Source organism: Dendropsophus ebraccatus, chromosome 7 (genome assembly GCF_027789765.1).
Source record: "Dendropsophus ebraccatus isolate aDenEbr1 chromosome 7, aDenEbr1.pat, whole genome shotgun sequence".
NCBI classification, from domain to species: domain Eukaryota; kingdom Metazoa; phylum Chordata; class Amphibia; order Anura; family Hylidae; genus Dendropsophus; species Dendropsophus ebraccatus.
This window is the reverse complement of record NC_091460.1, coordinates 19272583-19293139: the sequence shown is the minus strand read 5'-3', so window position 1 is coordinate 19293139 and position 20557 is coordinate 19272583. Positions and strand designations below refer to the sequence as shown.

Genomic DNA, 20557 nt, shown 5'->3' with positions numbered 1-20557 from the left:
TAAAAATACGATTTTTTTTTTTTTGTATAAATTGGACTCCAGTGGAAGCTGCCGCCACATAAAGGTGGTCTTTGTGCGGCTGTGGAAATGTTGTACAAATATCTCTTTATTAATGGCACAAAAACGACTTTAATTATATTTACGTAGATCAGAAACACGGTCACCTGAACTTTGAAAACTTCACAAGCGGACTTCTGTTTGCCTGCGGGACCCTGGAGGATTTCTTTCTCTCTGCAAGCAACAGAGGCGCTTAGATTACGGCCATATTTATATTATATTAACGCTTATTTGTTTTTAGGATGGAGGGGGGGTGGGAGGTTTGGGCGACATAATGGTACGGCCCACAGAGCTCACAGTCTTCATTATTTACTCAAAGGAGACTGGATTGCATAAAATAATAAATAAAAAAACTGGTGAAAGGGTATAGAGCCACAAGGGGGGGGGGGGGGGGTGTACATACAGTCCGAACAGGTTGGAAAATGTTCAAAAGATCACAAGGATTGTCTCTGGAGGACCTGGCACATCAGTTTTCATTTGATGCATGTAATGCTTCATGTCTCCTGTGGTGGCGCTGTAGGAGAATGAGCACAGATAAGAGCTGATCGATGTGATTAGCCGAAGATTAGCAAAAAGTCATTGTAAAGTGAAGAACATTCGAGGCAGATACTTGGAATGTTTCGATTGTCTTTCTATCCAGGCTTCATAGCAGCAGTAGAGACATCGCTTCTGGCTCCAATCCTGGTGGTGTGGTGTGAATAAGGGTCTAGGGTTGTGTGATGGCCTTGACAAGTCTTCATTATGGGGTTCTCCAGGTTCTCCGAGCTCGGGTATCCATAGACTTCTGAGGTGCCGGTTCTTGGCATGGTAGGTCTATACGACTCAGGAAGAACGTTCCAGCGAAATGCTGATATTGGTGTGGATGGATCATTGGTCTCCTTGAGTTTGGTTAAGCCACTGAGCCAAGTCAACAATGTTGGCCACTGAGCCAAGTCAACAGTGTTGGCCACTGAGCCAAGCCAACAGTTTTAACCACTGAGCCATTATGGTCCTGGATTTTACCACCATCACACATATGCACTCCTGCCCCTTTCACACAGGGGGCACTGTCCTAGTGGTTGGACCCCCAGCAATTACTTATTTAATAATATCCACAACCTCAGAGAAATACTCCCCATCATTCCAGACTGTAATCTAGTGCCGGCCCTGTGCCCTCTGCAGAGCATCTACACTAGAACACAGTCATATAATGTATATATAACAATATATACCCCCTTTAGTCCCTCTAACAATCCCCTCACTTTGAGATACAGCAGCTCAGCCCCGTTCATAGAGTAGTGAGACCCCTACATCTACTGGCTGCATTTTATGCCGTTTTTGTTGCAGGCTTAATGCGTTTTATTTTTCTGCAGTTTTCGGAGGTTTTTGTGTTGTCTTTTAATGTATTTTATTCCGTTTCTGGTACTCTTTTGATGCAGTTTTTGATACAGTTTGTGTTGTTTATGTTATGCAGGTTTTAATAGGCAGTTTTTTGGTGCAGTTTTTGATGCAGGTTTCAGTACAGTTTTGATGCTTTTTAGTGGCAGTTTTTGTTGCAGATTATGGTAGCATTTCTAATGCATTTTATTCAGTTTTTGTTGCAGGTTTTTATGTTCCTGCAGTTGTTGTCTTTTCTTTTGATGCATTTTATTCCATTTCTGGTACTGTTTTGATGCAGTTTTTGATGCAGTTTGTGTTGTTTATGTTATGCAGGTTTTAATAGGCAGTTTTTTGGTGCAGTTTTTGATGCAGGTTTCAGTACAGTTTTGATGCTTTTTAGTGGCAGTTTTTGTTGCAGATTATGGTAGCATTTCTAATGCATTTTATTCAGTTTTTGTTGCAGGTTTTTATGTTCCTGCAGTTGTTGTCTTTTCTTTTGATGCATTTTATTCCATTTCTGGTACTGTTTTGATGCAGTTTTTGATGCAGTTTGTGTTGTTTTTTTAATGCAGGTTTTAATAGGTAGAGTTTTTTGGTGCAGTGTTTGATGCAGGTTTCAGTACAGTTTTGATGCTTTTTAGTGGCAGTTTTCGTTGCAGATTATGGTAGCATTTCTGATGTATTTTATGCAGTTGTTGATGTAGGTTTCAGTACAGTTTTGATGCTTTTTTGTGGCAGTTTTTGTTGCAGATTATGGTAACATTTCTAATGCATTTTATTCAGTTTTTGTTGCAGGTTTTTATGTTCCTGCAGTTGTTGTCTTTTCTTTTGATGCATTTTATTCCGTTTCTGGTACAGTTTTGATGCAGTTTTTGAGGCGGCACATTTTCACACTGCAAGCAGTCTTAGGCTATGTTAACACACACATTATTGCCCTCTTTTTTTTTCTTTTGCTAAAACCAGGAGTGACACAGTGACACTGTGCTAATCTTTCCATGATAAATATTCTCTGCTGCAAATACTGATCAAAATACTATGCCTAATGCTATATTCAAACAATGTGTTTAATATTTTTAATAGATACATTTTACATTTGAACAGTGACGTAAATTAACCATTGAAATCAAAAGTCATTAGATTAAACCTCGCATGGATTGTGCGGTGGAATGTGTGTGTGTAAAAAAAACTAAAAAAAGTTGAAGTGTAATGCTCTTAAAGCAGCAGCAGCACTGCAGCAGCCCCGGTTTTGTCCGCTCCTGCGCTCCCCATGACGGTAGTTGAGGCAGAGATTCTGGGTTCAGAAGGAAAACCTTGTAATCATGGAGGTTGCTGCTCTGTAACCTTTCACACCCTGACTACAGCTCCGTATGTGACCCCAGACAATGCACCTTTCACGATTCCGCCTGCCAGTCTGCAGAACCAGACACATCTGTTTCTTTGCGCCCAGACCCTTTGCAGCCAAACACCTCCAGTAATTACACCATGCCGGCACGATCCGCTCAGGGCCAGCTGGCCGGTAGCAGCGTGCCAGTCATTGTGGCCGGGTGCAGTGCTGAAGGGCCACATCCCTTCTTATGGACTGTGTCTGGGAAACAGATTAATAAAGAAGATATAGGGAAGAGGGAGGAGGTTTAGGGTGTACGACTGCAATAGATCCGGACAATTCCATGATTTAAATCTTCATCCTATAACTTTGACTTTATCCACTACACATATTGGGAGTTGTTGTTTCGATAAAGCCGGAGATCACCGATATAAATGATCAAACTATAGGACGAATGGGAACTTTTGTTACTGTATACAAACCCAATATCCTAATCATAATCCTTCCCTTCCATTCTAATAAATGGATCCTTTCTCCGTCTCTCCTCCAGGGCTCTAATTTCCAGTCGTCCAGAAGAGAAAAATATGGAAGCGTTTTCAAGACTCACTTGCTGGGTCGTCCGCTCATCCGGGTGACGGGAGCCGACAATGTAAGGAAGATCCTGATGGGGGAGCACCACCTGGTCAGTGCGGAGTGGCCCCGCAGCACGCGGATGTTACTGGGGCCCAACAGCCTGACTAATTCTATTGGGGACATCCATCGGCACAAGAGAAAGGTAGGTGGTACAACGAATCCTTCATTATATTATTCAGTACAATCAGTACCTAAAGGCTCCCAAATTCGGCAAGTTTGGCCAACCAAGTGTACGGAGGAGAGGCTTAAGATATCAGCTACATGACTCTATTTTTCCCGAAGAGATAAACCGCCATCAGAGCTGTCTGGCAGCATCATTTACTGCTCTTCTATCCATTCCGAACGCAAAAACATTCAGCCGTGTCATACGTTCTCATGTATGACATGTATTGAAGGTATAGCTGTATTGTCTCTTTAAGGGTGTACGTACTTTAGAGGCAGAATATGCAACTGTTGGGGTCAATGTTGTCTTCAATTAAAGGATGGTGGTGATTTTCTATGAGATGTGGGACCAAAGAGATACTAATTCTCCGTGAGGAGAGTGTCCTAAAGATAGGTGGAGACTTAAAGGCCATTCCTGCTCCATAGGGAGGTGGTATTTGTAGGGAAACATACATCGTGAACATAGGATGAGGTAGCGTCAGGCAGCAGCTGAAAAGCCAGAGTTTTATCTTGGCTATAGGATCCTTTGACAACTTTTCATCCCAATGCAAAGAGGTCAACAAAGTGATCATGTCCTAATACCCTTCAGGTGTAGTAGCGGCCCAGGTGTCAGCAGTGCCCCCCTCCCCCCCCCCCCATTTAGAGTAATGTGAGGCTTTGCTTGTAGAGTGAGAAATTATGATTCATATATAAAAAATCATGAACTACTCCAAGGGCGACGGTACTTTCAATGGGCATTATACAGAGAATTTATATATCTTCTAGGTGCTATAGGACTTAAGAGACAGCGGCCATATATACAGATTACAGGCTGGTTTCTCCTTGCTGTGTTATGTTCTTGGGTTTGACGCATTTTACCTGCTCTGATACTTAGGAAGCCATTGGTAGAAATTATAATGCAAAGTGTATCAGGACGTTCTAAAACTTTTCTGCATATGTGATGTGATAAATACTACCTATTTGGCAGGTCCTTAAAGGGGTAGTTTACTAAAAAAAAAAATCTTCTTTCCAATGAACTGGTGCCAGAGATTTGAATGATTTATATATATATATATATATATATATATATATATATATATATATATATATATATATAAAAAATCTCCAGTATTCCAGTATCACCTTATCAGCTGCTGTATATCCTGCAAGAAGTGGTGTATTCTTTCAAGTCTGACTGTCTGAACTGTCCAGAGCAGCAGTAAATCCCAAGAGAAAAACCACTCTTGCACTGACACTTTCTGGCACCAGTTGCTTTGAAATATTTTTTTATTTTGGTGAACTATCCCTTTAACTCCTTAAAGAATTCTTTTTCATCCTGTGAATGGGGTTGTTTCTGCAGCACGTGCATGCAATGAATGCAGCATCAGGGACAAGGAGAATAAGGTTACATAAGATGTGGCCTGTAAATAGTTAATAGTAAAGGCTCCCCGGTGGTCCCCATTGAATTTTTCGACTCTCAGCGCTGGCTGGGAGCAGCCAAACAATAGCAGCCCCTCTTAAGGGATCCCAGGCTGTGTCTGCTGCTGTGTGTATGCTACTTGTGGCACGTGCAGGATGAACTGCAGTAACCCAGGAGCGGACCCCTCCTTTACCAGCCTCTTAAAGCGGCAATCCCACCCCAGCCCGTTGGCGGCTGCTGAAGCTTCAAATAACCATGTGAGCGTCGAGCTCCTATTTATATCCCAGTGTTATCCTCAGCCGTCCGGGGGAAAGTGTCTCTCTATTTTTATGATGCAGCTTGGCGGGGATTTGTAATAGGCGAGAGGATTTCTTCCTGTGGGGGGAGAAGGAATTTCCTACCTTTTTAGAATAAAAGCTTTCTTAATGCAGAGCGGAGACTCGTCACATTAGACTTCAATGAACGGAGAATAATTTCTCCAGAACTTCTTAGGACTAAGGCTCAGCCAGACAGTGGGGTGAGATCAGCGCTGTCAGTAGATCCAGACTATGAGGTGACAATGCAGGACTGGTAGAAGCCAATGTCTTCTAGGAGACCCTCCACTGGGGTGTATCCATGTTTTCCAGGCAGTCCTTCAGGCTGCGTCCATCTTCTCCAGGCGGCAAATTCTGACCATTGGGGTCCCGAGCTGAAAGTGCACTCATCTCTAGTCGGGACACGATGGGGGTTGTAATGATCTATGTATAGCGTATATACGTAATAGTATTTGTGTTTTCATTAGTCTTATGTCTGTAGCTATAAAGCTGTCAGTTGTATTAGTATGTATAAGAAGTTCTCAGCTCCTCTTTATGTGCTTATCCCATAATCATAATCTGGAGGATTCTGGGTAATTCTGTCTGGTCTGGTGTTTTTCTGTAATCCGAGGTTGAAAGGAGTCTTACATAACAGCACATTATGGTATATTCCATATATATATATATATATATATATAATTGGCCGGAGCAGTCTCCTTGTATGGTGTGAGGATTCCATGTCTGCCGGATGGAGATTTCTGCTCTCCTTGTGAAGGGGGCAAGTGCTTCATAGCAAACCTGTAGACAAGAGGTTTACATGGAGGGTACATGCTTCACCTCCAAGTGTCTTCTGTCTTTGCCCTGTACCTTATAGCAGTGCATGCGAGGAAAGGAATCAGAGCATCACACACTGGATAAACAGAGCATTGCACCCTAGGAGGGAAAAAGGGCAAAGTACTCTAGTAGACAGAGGATGAGGGCCAGAGCACGGGACCATGTAATGATATGTCATGGAGATCAGAGCATTGCATTATACTGATTATAGGGAAGGTTCAATAGGAAGGATCACACTAGTGATAGAATAGGAAGCATTGCACCAGTGATCAGAATAGGAAGGATCAGCGCATTGCACACTCATGATAGAATAGGAAGGATCACACTCGTGATCAGAATAGGAAGGATCAGAGCATTGCACACTAGTGATGAGAATAGGAAGGATCAGAGCATTGCACACTAGTGATCAGAATAGGAAGGATCAGAGCATTGCACACTAGTGATGAGAATAGGAAGGATCAGAGCTTTGCACACTAGTGATAAGAATAGGAAGGATCAGAGCATTGCACACTAGTGATGAGAATAGGAAGGATCAGAGCTTTGCACACTAGTGATAAGAATAGGAAGGATCAGAGCATTGCACACTAGTGATCAGAATAGGAAGGATCAGAGCATTGCACACTAGTGATGAGAATAGGAAGGATCAGAGCTTTGCACACTAGTGATAAGAATAGGAAGGATCAGAGCATTGCACACTAGTGATGAGAATAGGAAGGATCAGAGCTTTGCACACTAGTGATAAGAATAGGAAGGATCAGAGCATTGCACACTAGTGATCAGAATAGGAAGGATCAGAGCTTTGCACACTAGTGATAAGAATAGGAAGGATCAGAGCTTTGCACACTAGTGATAAGAAAAGGAAGGAACGGAGCTTTGCACACTAGTGATAAGAAAAGGAAGGAACGGAGCATTGCACACTAGTGATGAGAATAGGAAGGATCAGAGCTTGCACATTTGTGATCAGAAGAGGAAGGATCGGAGCATTGCACACTATTGATCAGAATAAGAAGGATCAGAGCACTGCACACTAGTGATCAGAATAGGAAGGATCAGAGCATTGCACACTTGTGATGAGAATAGGAAGGATCAGAGCATTGCACACTTGTGATGAGAATAGGAAGGATCAGAGCATTGCACACTTGTGATGAGAATAGGAAGGATCAGAGCATTGCACACTTGTGAAGAGAATAGGAAGCATCAGAGCATTGCACACAAGTGATCACAATAGTGAGGATCAGAGCATTGCACACAAGTGATCAGAATAAGAAGGATCAGAGCATTGCACACCAGTGATCAGAATAAGAAGGATCAGAGCATTGCACACCAGTGATCAGAATAAGAAGGATCAGAGCATTGCACACCAGTGATCAAAATAGGAAGCATCGGAGCATTGCACACTTGTGATGAGAATAGAAAGGATCAGAGCATTGCACACTAGTGATCAGAATAAGAAGGATCAGAGCATTGCACACCAGTGATCAGAATAAGAAGGATCAGATCATTGCACACCAGTGATCAAAATAGGAAGCATTGGAGCATTGCACACTTGTGATCAGAATAGGAAGGATCAGAGCATTACACACTTGTGATCAGAATAGGAAGCATCGGAGCATTACACACTTGTGATCAGAATAGGAAGCATCGGAGCATTACACACTTGTGATCAGAATAGGAAGCATCGGAGCATTGCACACTTGTGATCAGAATAGGAAGGATCAGAGCATTACACACCAGTGATCAGAATAAGAAGGATCAGATCATTGCACACTTGTGATCAGAATAGGAAGCATCGGAGCATTGCACACTGATTACGTGGCTCATAATATTGAACTAAAACACAGGTTTCAAGTCTTAATCTGGTCATACACTTAGCTAGCTTTTGGCTGGATGCAGGTGTTCTCAGTGGGGAGAAAGTTATAAAATAATAGTTGTTATCTGCCGTTAAATGACGGCGGTCCAGTAGAAGGGGCCATCGTTTTAATGGTGCATGAACACAGCCTATAAGTGTTACAAATCAACTTAACAAAACCTTCTCATAATTTATATAGGATGCTGTAAGGAGCTGGCATTAAATAGACCCGAGCGATCATACGTTCAATGTCAGTGATGTGTCATAGTGCTAGCTGTCCTCACTTTGTACACTAGGGGGTGCACTACTTGTATTTTACATTAAGCACCTTGCCGGACACAACGCCGTGGACATACGTGTCTACTATAAGGCTTTTTTTTTTACACGTAGATATAAATTTCTTATATTCCTGTCAAAGTCCTAAAAAAACGAGACGGTAACTACAAGTATGTGTGTAGTATTTTTACAGGATAAAGATGTCTTAGGTAATCCTGTGACTGCGTTACATCATGCCCCTGCTTAATTTCTGTATATATCCATATTATTATAAATTTATAGGGGGGCGGCATTATTAATTGTTTACTAAGGACATCTCTATGGATGGAGGTTTAGCACCCTGTAGTCCTCAGTTTTTGCCCATAGTTCTTTCTGCTAGGACCACGGTGACGCTCTTGGAAAGGTTTAGTCACTGACTCCTGGGATCTCTCTATTATGGATGAAAAAGACAGACATGATACCTTACTGTAGGCAAACCTCGGTAAACAGGAGTATTGTGCAAATAGGTCTGGAGCCAGGAAAGTATTACATTCACTGACTGCTGCTGACTTGTGGGGAAATTCTTCCCTTCATACATTGCTTATGTTTCTTACGAGTTCAGACTGACAAATATCCTGCCGTATTTTGGTCTTCTGCTTTCGGCCAATCATGTTTTAAGGAGCTGAACTTTACTTTGGCACCGGGACTTCCACGCTTATGTTAGATTCTAGCTCGGCGGTTGCCAAGCAACTGTGTAAGAACGCTACGCCCGTGCTAGACTTGGCAGCCTCACGGTGGAGTAGGCGTCACAGATTTCGTTGTATCCTTTCTGTTATAGTCTATAAAAATGTAACTAATTGTATTATTTTTTTTAATCTTTCAAAGGTGTTCGCAAAAATATTCAGCCATGAGGCTTTGGAGACCTACCTACCAAAAATACAGCTGGTGATTCAAGACACCTTAAGGGTATGGAGCAGTCATCCGGGGTCCATCAACGTCTACTGTGAGGCACAAAAGTTGACTTTCCGGCTGGCGATCCGAGTTCTGCTAGGATTTAGACTTTCCGATGAAGAACTCAATCATCTGTTCCAGGTGTTTCAACAGTTCGTTGAGAATGTGTTCTCCTTGCCGGTGGATGTGCCATTCAGTGGCTACCGTAAGGTACGTGCCCATGTAGGCCGATGACATCTTCATAACATCATTGTATTCAGGTCTCATCCCAATCTTTTTGATGCAAAGTTCTAGAGCAGGGTTGTCAAACTCACAGCCGTTGCAAAACTACATTCCCATTAAGCTTTAGATGTCCAGGCATGATGGGAATTGTAGATTTACAACAGCTGGAGGGCCAGATGTTGTAGTGCATATCAGACCATAGCAAAGACAGATTGATAGCAAACCAACATGGTGGCACTGGTTTAGAGCTTGAGAAATGATATTGATTAGAGTTAAGTGAAAATGCTTTCAATAACTGATGGACGATAACTCATGGCCAAATGAGTCGCTCAACTCTAGCATTGAACTTTTTTGGAATGCATCAGTTTGCTCTAATGCTGCACTCCCCAACCTGAGAGTTCTAGTTTTGCAATAGCTGGAAAGCAAGAGGTTGAGGACCATTGCTTTGATGTCTCCTTGCCTTGAAATCTCATTATCTGCAACTGCAACCAACAAAAGAGAGCCTAAAATGTCATCGGTGTGATCTCATTCTTCACTCATGACTTACAGGTGAAGCCCATTAATTTTTTAATTTAGGATTAAGGCAAATGCCTCATAAGTCATGGAACTTGGAGGCATTTTTGTGCTTTATCCTCACCTTTGAAGTACCTGCATTTTAATGGGTTTTAGGGCAGTGCGAGACGTGCAGGGAATCAGCTGCATAATTTCCTATGCCTCGTAAATAGCTTACTGACAAAATTCAGAGGCATTCTGTCAGACGGAAGGTCCCCCAGCTTGTAGGATCAAGTTAGTTGGCACTAATGTCGATGTTTGTCCTGGTGTTAAGTTCAGTTAGAAAAAAGTATCACAACATAATTACAAAGTTATATTGTTGATAGAGTTGAAAATAAGATACAGGTCAATGAAGTCCAACTACTATGCTACAGTGTTTTTGTCCAAAGTAGCCGTATGCCAACTGGCAGATATTGGGGGGGGGGGGGGGATTCCTTTCTGGCTCAAGAAGAAATCCCTGGGCTCTCTTGAATTTGCTTAATGATCAGCTATCATGACATGGCAGAGAGTTCTGTAGTGCTCTTACACTAAAGAATACCCAATAGTGATAACGGTAAAACCTGCTTTACTCTGAATGACGGGGATGCTTGTCATCGTTATAGGTCTAGTAGTTTTTTGCTCTATTCTTGCATATGAATATCTCTGTCAAGGTAAAGTGGCTACTTGACATCTCATCCGGGCACACAGCTGTACCACGGCTACACCCGTGCACACACTTGTGTTGGTTTTGAGATGAGGAAGAACATAGGAAACACTTCACTGCTCATGGTTAAAATAATACATGGTGCCAATCAGTTGACCAACATACTGCTGCTCATATTTCCCCAAACGCTTATATTTTGGATAGACAGTCATGATGTTTTCTCATCAACAGGGCATTCGAGCTCGAGAGACTCTACTGAAGGGCCTGGAAAAAGCTATCCAGGAAAAGTTGCAAAACACACAAGGGAAAGACTATACTGATGCTCTTGATGTATTGATCGAGAGCGGGAAGGAGCATGGCAATGAGTTGACTATGCAGGAGCTAAAGGTAAGAAGCCATCAATGAAAATAAGATTTTTGTTGGAGTGTAATATTTCCCCTTGTGGAGACCGTAAGCTATCATATGAAATCTTATAGTCTAGACAATGTTCCCCAGGAAATAGCTACTGAAAATCGCTGCTCTGTAAAGGCGCCTTTTACACAGGTCGATTATTGGCCAGTAGCATTGCTAGAAATGCTATTGGTGGCACATCTCACTGTGTAAACTTGGGATGTGCGTCCGGTAGCAATAGATTTAAATGGCCACTTGAAAGATACATTGATCGAATGTAAAAGGACCCGAATTCCATAAGACATTTCAAAGGAATACCAACCAGGACTTTCCTAAAGGAAGATTTACTCTGCTGTTCCAAGAAGCCTTGGAACTGTATAGATGTCCATTACTTGGTCTCCATCAAGCATGAACCAAAGAAATATTTTGATAAATGCTACAGCTTATGTAACTGTTGGTTCTAAAGAAGTCTGAAGAAAGGCAGAAGTTTTAGCATAAAGTTATAAGGCTAATGCGCTTTTGGTGAATCTACACTCAGAAACTGAGAAACGGTGTAAATGCTCCCTAATTACTTAGATTATCCTTAAATCCTTACAAGGTTTCCTGCTGCTCTCCTTCTTGTCGGAGACATAGGCTGGAGAGAAGGTAACCTGTTTGTTCTTGCCGGAGAGTCATCTGCTTCTCAAGAATGGCAGGAGATTAGTTAGCTCACAATGCTGGATTCAGATCTGGTTACATCATATGGCGGTAATGGCAGACACCGTAAATCAATTACATGTTTCGGAATCATACTCGGACAATTTGGCTGTTGCCCAAATTGATTTCCGTGCCAAGTATCTAGAGTGTTTGTTGACTTCCAGACAAGGAAAAAAGACTGAGCATCCTGGTGATTTCTTTGAAAGCATGTTTCGTTAACTAGAACAATGGAGTCAGTGAAAAAGTCCAAATATTTAACCAGGATATAAAAAGTCTTTTTTTTTTTTTACATTGTTAGTAGATGAACAATTTTTAGACTTGGAGATATGTTTCTTGTAACACTTTTCTTTTTCTACCCTCAGGATGCTACCTTGGAACTGATATTTGCAGCCTATGCCACCACAGCAAGTGCCAGCACTTCTCTTATTATGCAACTTCTTAAGCACCCGGCAGTCTTGGAAAAGCTGAGGGAGGAGCTTAGAGGGAATGGTATCCTCCATAATGGCTGTGTCTGTGAGGGGGCTTTACGCGTGGATACCATCAGCAGTCTGCATTACCTCGACTGTGTCATTAAGGAGCTGCTGAGGCTCTTCAGTCCCATTTCGGGGGGATATCGGACAGTGTTGCAAACTTTTGAATTGGATGTAAGTAGAGTGGAGTACATATGACATAAACATGAGCAGATAGCATTAAAAAAAATTGGTAAGGATTACATATACAAATAATCTATTAACAGTGTAGTTGATGGCAATAAGCTTAGGTTGAAATCCTATCTGCAAAAAAAGGGATTCTGAAAAACTTTTTATGGGTTTATTTTCATGTGAAGGAACATGTAAAAACATTTTTAATTACTTTCATCTTGATTCTATTCAATCTCCTTTTCATCATAATATTCCATGAATGATCCCTATTTTAGAGAAGGTTCCCTTGACAATTAGACTGGTCAGACGACCAGGAACCACCATATCATGCTGCCTGATCGCAAACTCCATCACTCATGCAAGTAGACGGGGTTGTGTTGCCACTCAAAAATGCCCACAACCCTGCAGTGGCAAAAAAATCCATGCAGGAATTGTCACGTAGCACCAGACTCAATTGATCAATAAAGCTGGGCATCGCCAGAAATCAGGTGTAATTTGTGAGGAAACCTAGTAAGGAGTGCTCAGTGTTGCTACAACAGCATCAGGCCAAGTTCATACAATGTAAGTAAAGTATTAATCACGGCCGTTGTTGCCGTCACGGCTGTGATTAATACTTAACCTACGTTGTGCCGAAGGCTAAAGGAATCCTGACCGGAGTGTATACACATAGGGGGAGATTTATCAAAGGGTGTAAAATTTAGACTGGTGCAAACTGGCCTCAGCAACCAATCACAGCTCCTCTTTCCTTTCACCAGAGCTGAAGGCTGAGCTGTGATTGGTTGCTGTGGGCAGTTTGCACCAGTCTAAATTTTACACCCTTTGATATATCTCCCCCATAGTATACACTCCGTCCGAGATCGCTAGCAGGCACGCAAGAAAGGTTTCTGTGGACGCTATTCATTGAATAGTGGCCGCAGAGAACCTTTCAGTTCACACAATGAAGCGTGTGGCTCCAGCCGCATGCTCCATTATGTGCAGCAGGGAATTCGGATGCGGGCACACATGGGTGCACCCACATCCGAATTCATCAGAAATTAAGATCATGCGGCCGGTGTCTTACGGCATGTGAACATGGCCTCATAGTGCAAAGTATTGCGCAGGGAATCTAGCACATGACATAATCAAGACAACAAGCCAACGAGGTACCACACTAGCAAAAGGTCTGGTCAAATGAAGCTGTTTCTTTTATTGCAACCACTCAAAGTTGCAACGTTTCAGCAATTGAATAAGGCACCATTGCCAAAATGTTGAATTTTTGATTGGTTGTGATAAAAGAACAGCTTCATTTGACCAGACCTTCCGATTCGGCTGTGATCATGGTATCTATTTGGATCACAATGTTCATTCAAATTAATGGGTAAGCTATATAACACAGGATGGGAGAGGTCCCTCAGAGGGGAATACACTCTTTATAATCCACCCTTACGTTTTGCTAAGGCATAAAACTTCCCTGTTAATTAACAACTCTGTTGTTTGAATTTTCTTCTTTTAAAGGACAATACCTTTAATGCAATTCTAGATATACAAGATAACTATATAAAAATGGAAACTGGTAATTTAGTTGTCAAATCTGAGACTGCTCTAACACAAGCAATTTTTGTCCCCATATACAGGGCTTCCAAATTCCAAAAGGTTGGAGTGTTTTGTACAGCATCAGAGACACACATGACACAGCTCCAGTCTTCAAGGATGTTCATGTCTTCGACCCTGATCGCTTTGGACAAGATCGTACAGAAGACAAAGATGGCCGCTTCCATTATTTGCCATTTGGCGGCGGAGTAAGAAACTGCTTGGGCAAACAACTGGCCAAACTTTTCTTGAAGACCTTGGCAATAGAATTGGCCAGCATGAGCAGGTTTGAACTGGCAACCAGAACTTTTCCAAAAATCATGCCAGTCCCTGTGGTCCATCCAGCTGGCGAACTAAAAGTAAGATTTTATGGACTCGATTCCAACCAAAATGAAATTGTGACAGAGACAGAAGCCATGTTGGGAGCAACAGTGTAGCCTTCAATATCTTCATTTCTTTTTTTGATGAACCATCAAGGAGAAGGCAAAAAGGGGAATAAGCACACGATCGGTAATCAGATCTACACAGTCATGACCAAGAAAAATATATCCATAAGACTAACTTAAGTATACCGAGCCACCAAACCATGAATATATCTCTGTGGAATGCTTAACTTAAATATATTAACATATATACTTTAAGTGACAAAAATGGATCCAGGTCCAATATTTATGAATCCTGCTGCAGAGAAGGACACTTGGAGAACACCAGACAGACATTGACTTGTTAAAGGGATTATTGCAAAGCTGGTTGGTCTCAGTATTGAATGATTCTTGGATGGTCTTCAGCTGTTTACAAGACCTTCCCTGAAAGTTGCTTTTTCATCCTTATTCCAAAAGCTTGTTTCAGTGTTACACACATCAGGGATGCCAGGGTTTTCCTACTTTCGTTTCTAGACCTGCCTTATTGTATTGTTTATGAGACAAAAAAAAAAAAAAAAAAGCTTTTGGACTAAAGCTTTTTGTGACGGGTCGACATATTGAGCATTCTATAGCGATAGGATGCTAGCAATTATCGAGTTTACATTAGAACCATGGTGGTCAAGATCTGGAATGCAGGACCCAGCAAATCACTGGAAGCACAGAATGTTTTCTTTTTCCATTAAGATGAAGCTAAAGGTGGACACCACTGATAGGTCTTCTCCCCGTCCCATTTAGCACTTTGGTGATTATTATGGTTGGGCCAAGTGGTCTTCAATCTCAGCTAGCTTTTTTATATTAATACTGCATGACTTTTTCTTCTGTCATCTTAGTTCTGATAGTAGACACATAAGTTCCATGGTGCTGAGAGTAGTAGAGATATAAATGTACATCTAGCACATCACATGAGGATCTATATATTTGAGGACAAGTCTTTTTTTTGAAGATCTCTAGATTTAGAGGCTAGTGCCTTAACTGAACAGGGTCTCATTTACCTGCTTTTCTGGTAGGCCAGTATGTTTTTCCATAAAGCCTTCCACCAGGCAAGAGCCAGGACTCAGTGATCACTTACCTCTACGACATTGCTTTTTCTGGTAGTTTAGTGGCCTTTCCTTTTAATGGCTTAACAAGATTTTGCAAGAAAATGTTGTTTAATGTTACTGGTGGCTTAGGTCATTCTGTGTTGGATCAAGCTGTAAGTCCTTCACATCTGTCCCCCTCCAGACATCTTTGTCTCCATCAGATCTTTTAATTCCCTCCAGACACCTCCAGGCAATGGCTTATCCCCCTTGGGAATAAAAGCCTGCCATGTTGAAAAACAACATGTTCGATCCCATTTTTCTCCAACAAATATTGGCCAAACTCCTCATACATGAAGACGGTCAACCCGTCCCATCAAAACTGATAGGTTTATTTTAAGTCAAATGTATATGGCTACCTTAATTCTCTTGCTCTGACATTCTAAAATCTAAGTTTGCAAATCTACAAATAATGTTAATTCCATCTAACTAGACTCATATTGACTATGTTGCAGATGACAATACAAAGCATTATATTCTCTATATAACACCCCAGTGTTGACTTAATTTCCTACCTTCTTTAACAGGAAAAGATTGTTTTTCATGTTTTCTTAACGTTGAAGCATTTTTTATTGTTAGAATAAGCCTGGATTCATATATATGTGGATATTTGGTAAGAAGTAAGCTAGACAAATCTCATATTAATGGGGTTGTCATTAGATGGGAGAATAGCAGTCACTGGAGTGCAACCTTTATGCTACCCTGTGTATTATTTATATACTATTTATTCACTCTATAGAAACATAAAGCTGGTGGGGTCATATATGTCAGTTCCAATGTGTCACAGAAATATCCCCTCTTTTCAGCCACTCACATTTTTGGTATATCAACTTCTCCAAAAGTGCTGTCAGATTCCACATTGAATCATTATCTGAATGTACAATGTAAGGACAGAGAAATATTTTAAGCAATTTATGTGTCTCTTACGACCAAAAAGTTGCAACCGATTGGAACTAATTCTTTTTTTTTTTTTTAACAATAATTGTTAATGTCATCTGGTCTGGTCATATCCACTGTAGACTAGAGGAATGTTCTGATTAAAATATTGGCCAATGCACTTGTTCTAGAAGGAGGATCCCTACTACGAGAATAAGTGTTTTTCCTATTTTCTCAAGAATGTTTAGAGTTTTTCTTTCAGTTAAGGGCCCTATAAGACGTCCATATGTAAACAAGCTCCGATTTTGGGAAACAGCATCTACAGAGTCTTCAAAAAGGCTCGATCAGTCACGTGGCCCTTTCTGCCAATCAGCCTCCCATCCCCAAGTACATGGGGAGATGTGCAGCCAAAGGCTGCTGATTTGTCAGCATTTCAGAACTAACAGGCCCTAACTATGGTTACTACTACCACCCATCATATATCACAGTGACTAGTAGGCTTCCTTTATGAGATGATAAGCAACCATGTCCACCTTGTCACGTTTCATTGGTCTAGCTATTCGAGATATCATTAATAACCATTAGAGATGAGCGAACCTCGAGCATGAAGTTGGATAAAGCCCTAAGGCTATGTGGAAAACATGGATATAGTCATTGGCTGTATCCATGTTTTCCAGACAACCTTAGAGCTTTATCCAAGTTCAGCAGCCCCAGCTAATCAAATGCCGAACGTTCGGGTTCGGATCGACTCAAACCCGGTTCACTCATCTCTAATAACCATCCTTTTGAGCTACAATGTTCATTGAACTTGGGGGACTATATTATGTTCTGTGGCCGGATAGACACACATAGTTATATAATATAGCTTTTTAATATTCTACAGTCCACTGCCGCCATTGACACCATGCCACAATGTAAAGGCTTTCTGATGCTTCTTCAAAAACACCATTCCTCTTCATACAACTTGACTAGAGAGTAACCATGGTCCTGCAATAGATTTGCAGATTAAGCACTTTGAATATCAGATTTATTTTTCACGTGTCCGGTCCGATAGACTAATTCACTATATTTTTTACGCAACATTCACTGACATTGCCCCTTCCCCCATCCTATAAACTATTATAAGTGCTATTTTGTTATATTTCAGATAGATGTTTAGTATAAAGTTTTTGCCCCTCCTGTTGTTAAATAATTATTTAGTAAAGTATGGTTCGCCCTTTATTTGTACACATTGTTCAGATATTAATATGTTTATATAGCTGTCATTTGTAATATTAAAAGAAGCACTTGTGTTTTTATTATTATTATTTTTATTATTATTTTTTTGTTATTATGAATTGATGCCCAATGAACGTGTCTCTTGTTTTATATGTCATGTGGTTTTTTCCAATGTATGTATATAGTATTATGTGTCATATATTAAAATTTAATGTTGTGTATTTTGTGATCTTAAAATAATCAGTACAACAATTTTATAGAGTTCAGTAATAAAAAGATGAAAAGAAATGAAAACAATGTCTTTTGTGTGTTTTTGTCATGCACTCTTCTCTCCCCGCTGTTTCAATAAAACCTGTTCAGGTCACATGACACAGAATCGGAAATACGATGATAAGGGCAAACTTCTCCTGAACATTCTTATCAAAAGTTTTTATTGGTCAGGGTCTGTCTCATATCCAAAGTTTTATTTTAATCACAGCGTAAAGTGTCCCTATCACTTTGACATGTTACACAGACATAATAAAAAAAAAACAAAAAATGGACTGCACTCCAATACCACTGTTCACACTATGCCATATCAAAGTCTGTCCCTTCCAGACTTTTACTTCCATGTTACACCATGCACACATAAAGTTGATTCTGACACGGCAGAAGAGTTGAGATACTCCCATGCACATTAAGTGGTCAACTGGTTCCACTAATATTCATCTAATGTACAAGGCCACCATAGCACTTTTTTTTAGCTTTTGAAGTACCTACATATTGCCTTCTTGCCGATTAAAAACCATTCCAATCATATAGGAAAATCTTTGTAAGTATTCGGCTTTGCAGTGACATCCATTTTGACTTCTTCTATTTTCCAACTCGGGTCTGGGACAGTAAGAAAAATTCTTTGCCTTGACTTCTGTCATGATGCTGCCATTACGCATTTCTTTATTGCCTAACATTTCCATTGGAATTTTGTTGAAATGCAAGAATGAATTGACCTCAAACATACAGGTCAAGAAACTGAAATGGAATAATGTTACATATAGGCTATTCCTTCCCAGCGATGATGCTTGCCAGATATGTGTGATCTAAATATTTCGGTTACTTAGGAGACACCCTTACTGGGACACTGTAACACCCCGGCAAGATGTACAGATGTCAGGGAATTTCCACCATGTAAGCTGAAATGTCAGCAAGAAGTTACAAATAGCAGTTACAGCATTTCACTTGGTGTGAGCCCTTTTATTGTTTTGTCCCATAAGGGTCAATGATATGCATGGAGTCATGTTCAATTAATCATAAAAGACAAGTTCAATTTAAAGGGATAACCCAAAATGTTTTCTTTTAGCCCACTTTGCCTGTTTGCAGCCAAGGGAGGTAGTTGCAAAGCCGAGGACAATCGGCTTGCATACTTCCTATTGATTTGAGGAAACACCCCTTTATGCCTGGCATCCCAAATCTTATGGCCAACTATACGAAGCAAGTCCCTTAAAATTGTATGTATCACTTATAGATGTCTCTAAAATCAGTATACATTTTACTTTAAGATAGTGTAGGGCTATCTCATACTGGTGACCTCTATCGATATGCCCTATAAAGGATTCAACACCCAAGACACCCCCCCCCCTCTATTATACACAGCAGAAGGATGCCCCAAAAGGGTATATTTGTAAAAAGGACACGTCCATACTGAGTTTGCCATAGTTGGACAGTAGTGTTAAGCTAACGTGCTGGAATTTCGGATTTGGCAACGTTCGTCCGATCCCAAACACTCTGCATATGACTCCCGGAGTCTCTACCCTATGGATGCTGCTCTAGGGAGTCCCGGAAAAAATATTGCCATAGGCTGTATCCTGGCAGCTCTATTGCTGCATCAAACCTCTCCAGCTGCCAGGAGTCAAATGCTGAGTGTTCGGACAAACGTTACCGAACCAAACTTTTGGCAAGTTCGCTCAACACTTTTAACCACTGCAAAGATATGTCCACTAAAAACGATGATTCCAGTTGAGGGAAACAGTTTACATCGTAGGTATTGTATATTCATCTATTCTCTGAGGAGTGAGCCTCAATCATACCTGACCTAAAAAGAAACTAAATAAACTCGGTAATGGTCACAGTGTTCAGACCCGTCAGCTGAGTGCTTCTCTTCTCGCTATGTGCCTATACTCTGAGATGCTTCCATAGATGCAGTCTTGTCCTGGCTTGTGATCAGTGAGGGTCCAAACACACAGACCACAACTGATCAAAACTTTAGATATGTCGCCATATGACAGTTCCCATTTAAACATGCGGTAACATTCATAGGTATGTGTTAAAATTCACAACATTGCAGTTTATCAGATCATGTAAGAAGGAATCCTATATCTGAGTATAATATCAGCAGTTCTATGTTAGCAAAGACCTCAGAGGAGAAGGATTTAGGGGTAGTGATTTCTGTGAGTCAAAGTACAACCAGGCAGTAGGGAAAGGAAAATTGTATGTTGGGGTGTATAGCTAGAGGTAAAACCAGTAGGAAGATGGAGACTGTGATTCAGCTGTATAGAGCTCTAGTGACACCAAAACTGGAATATTGTGTCCAGTTCTGGAGAGGTCCTCCACAAAAATGCAAAATGAGTCTGTGGAGCCTTATTTTAAGAGTCTTAAAACATGGGACTAGCCAGGAAGGACCTAGCCAAGGGGTTGTTCCTGTAAGGAGACCACCAAAACAACCATACTAAGTGACACTTCCAGTCAATATCCAACTTAATTTACGAGTCAGGGATCCATCCAGAGGCAGCTGTTTCAGGGTGTTGCCCTTCATCAGTTTGGAGTAGGATTCTAGATAAGTGGGAGAAATGCCTAGTAGACCACCATGGTAAAACGAGCACTGATCTCAAGGAGACTAGCCAAAGAAGACACTGTAGGCTGCTAGTAAAAGTGCTGAACACAGTAAACTCCTAGGTGCACTGCCTCCTTGGAAATACAAATATTCAAAAAGAGTCAGTGGAGCCTCATTTAAGAGTTTCACCTACATAAAGATTTTGATAAAATAGAACATGTCCAAAGACAGGCTACAAAAATTGTGGAGGGTGTCAGGCATAAAACATATCAGGAAAGACTAACAGATATAAATTTGTCTGGAGGAAAGAAGTGAAATGGGGGACATGAT

General features: G+C 41.0%; 1 protein-coding gene across 1 annotated transcript in view; it reads left to right on the top strand.

The window, feature by feature from the left end:
• Positions 1-17636, top strand: part of CYP26B1 (cytochrome P450 family 26 subfamily B member 1) — a 73371-nt gene extending 55735 nt beyond the window's left edge. The window contains exons 3-7 of the mRNA XM_069977170.1: positions 3291-3515; positions 9051-9326; positions 10765-10920; positions 11982-12263; positions 13874-17636. Of these exons, the coding sequence (XP_069833271.1) occupies positions 3291-3515; positions 9051-9326; positions 10765-10920; positions 11982-12263; positions 13874-14266 (1332 nt within the window). The 3' untranslated portion in view covers positions 14267-17636. The remainder of the gene's footprint in view (positions 1-3290; positions 3516-9050; positions 9327-10764; positions 10921-11981; positions 12264-13873) is intronic.
• Positions 17637-20557: the final 2921 nt, after the last annotated feature.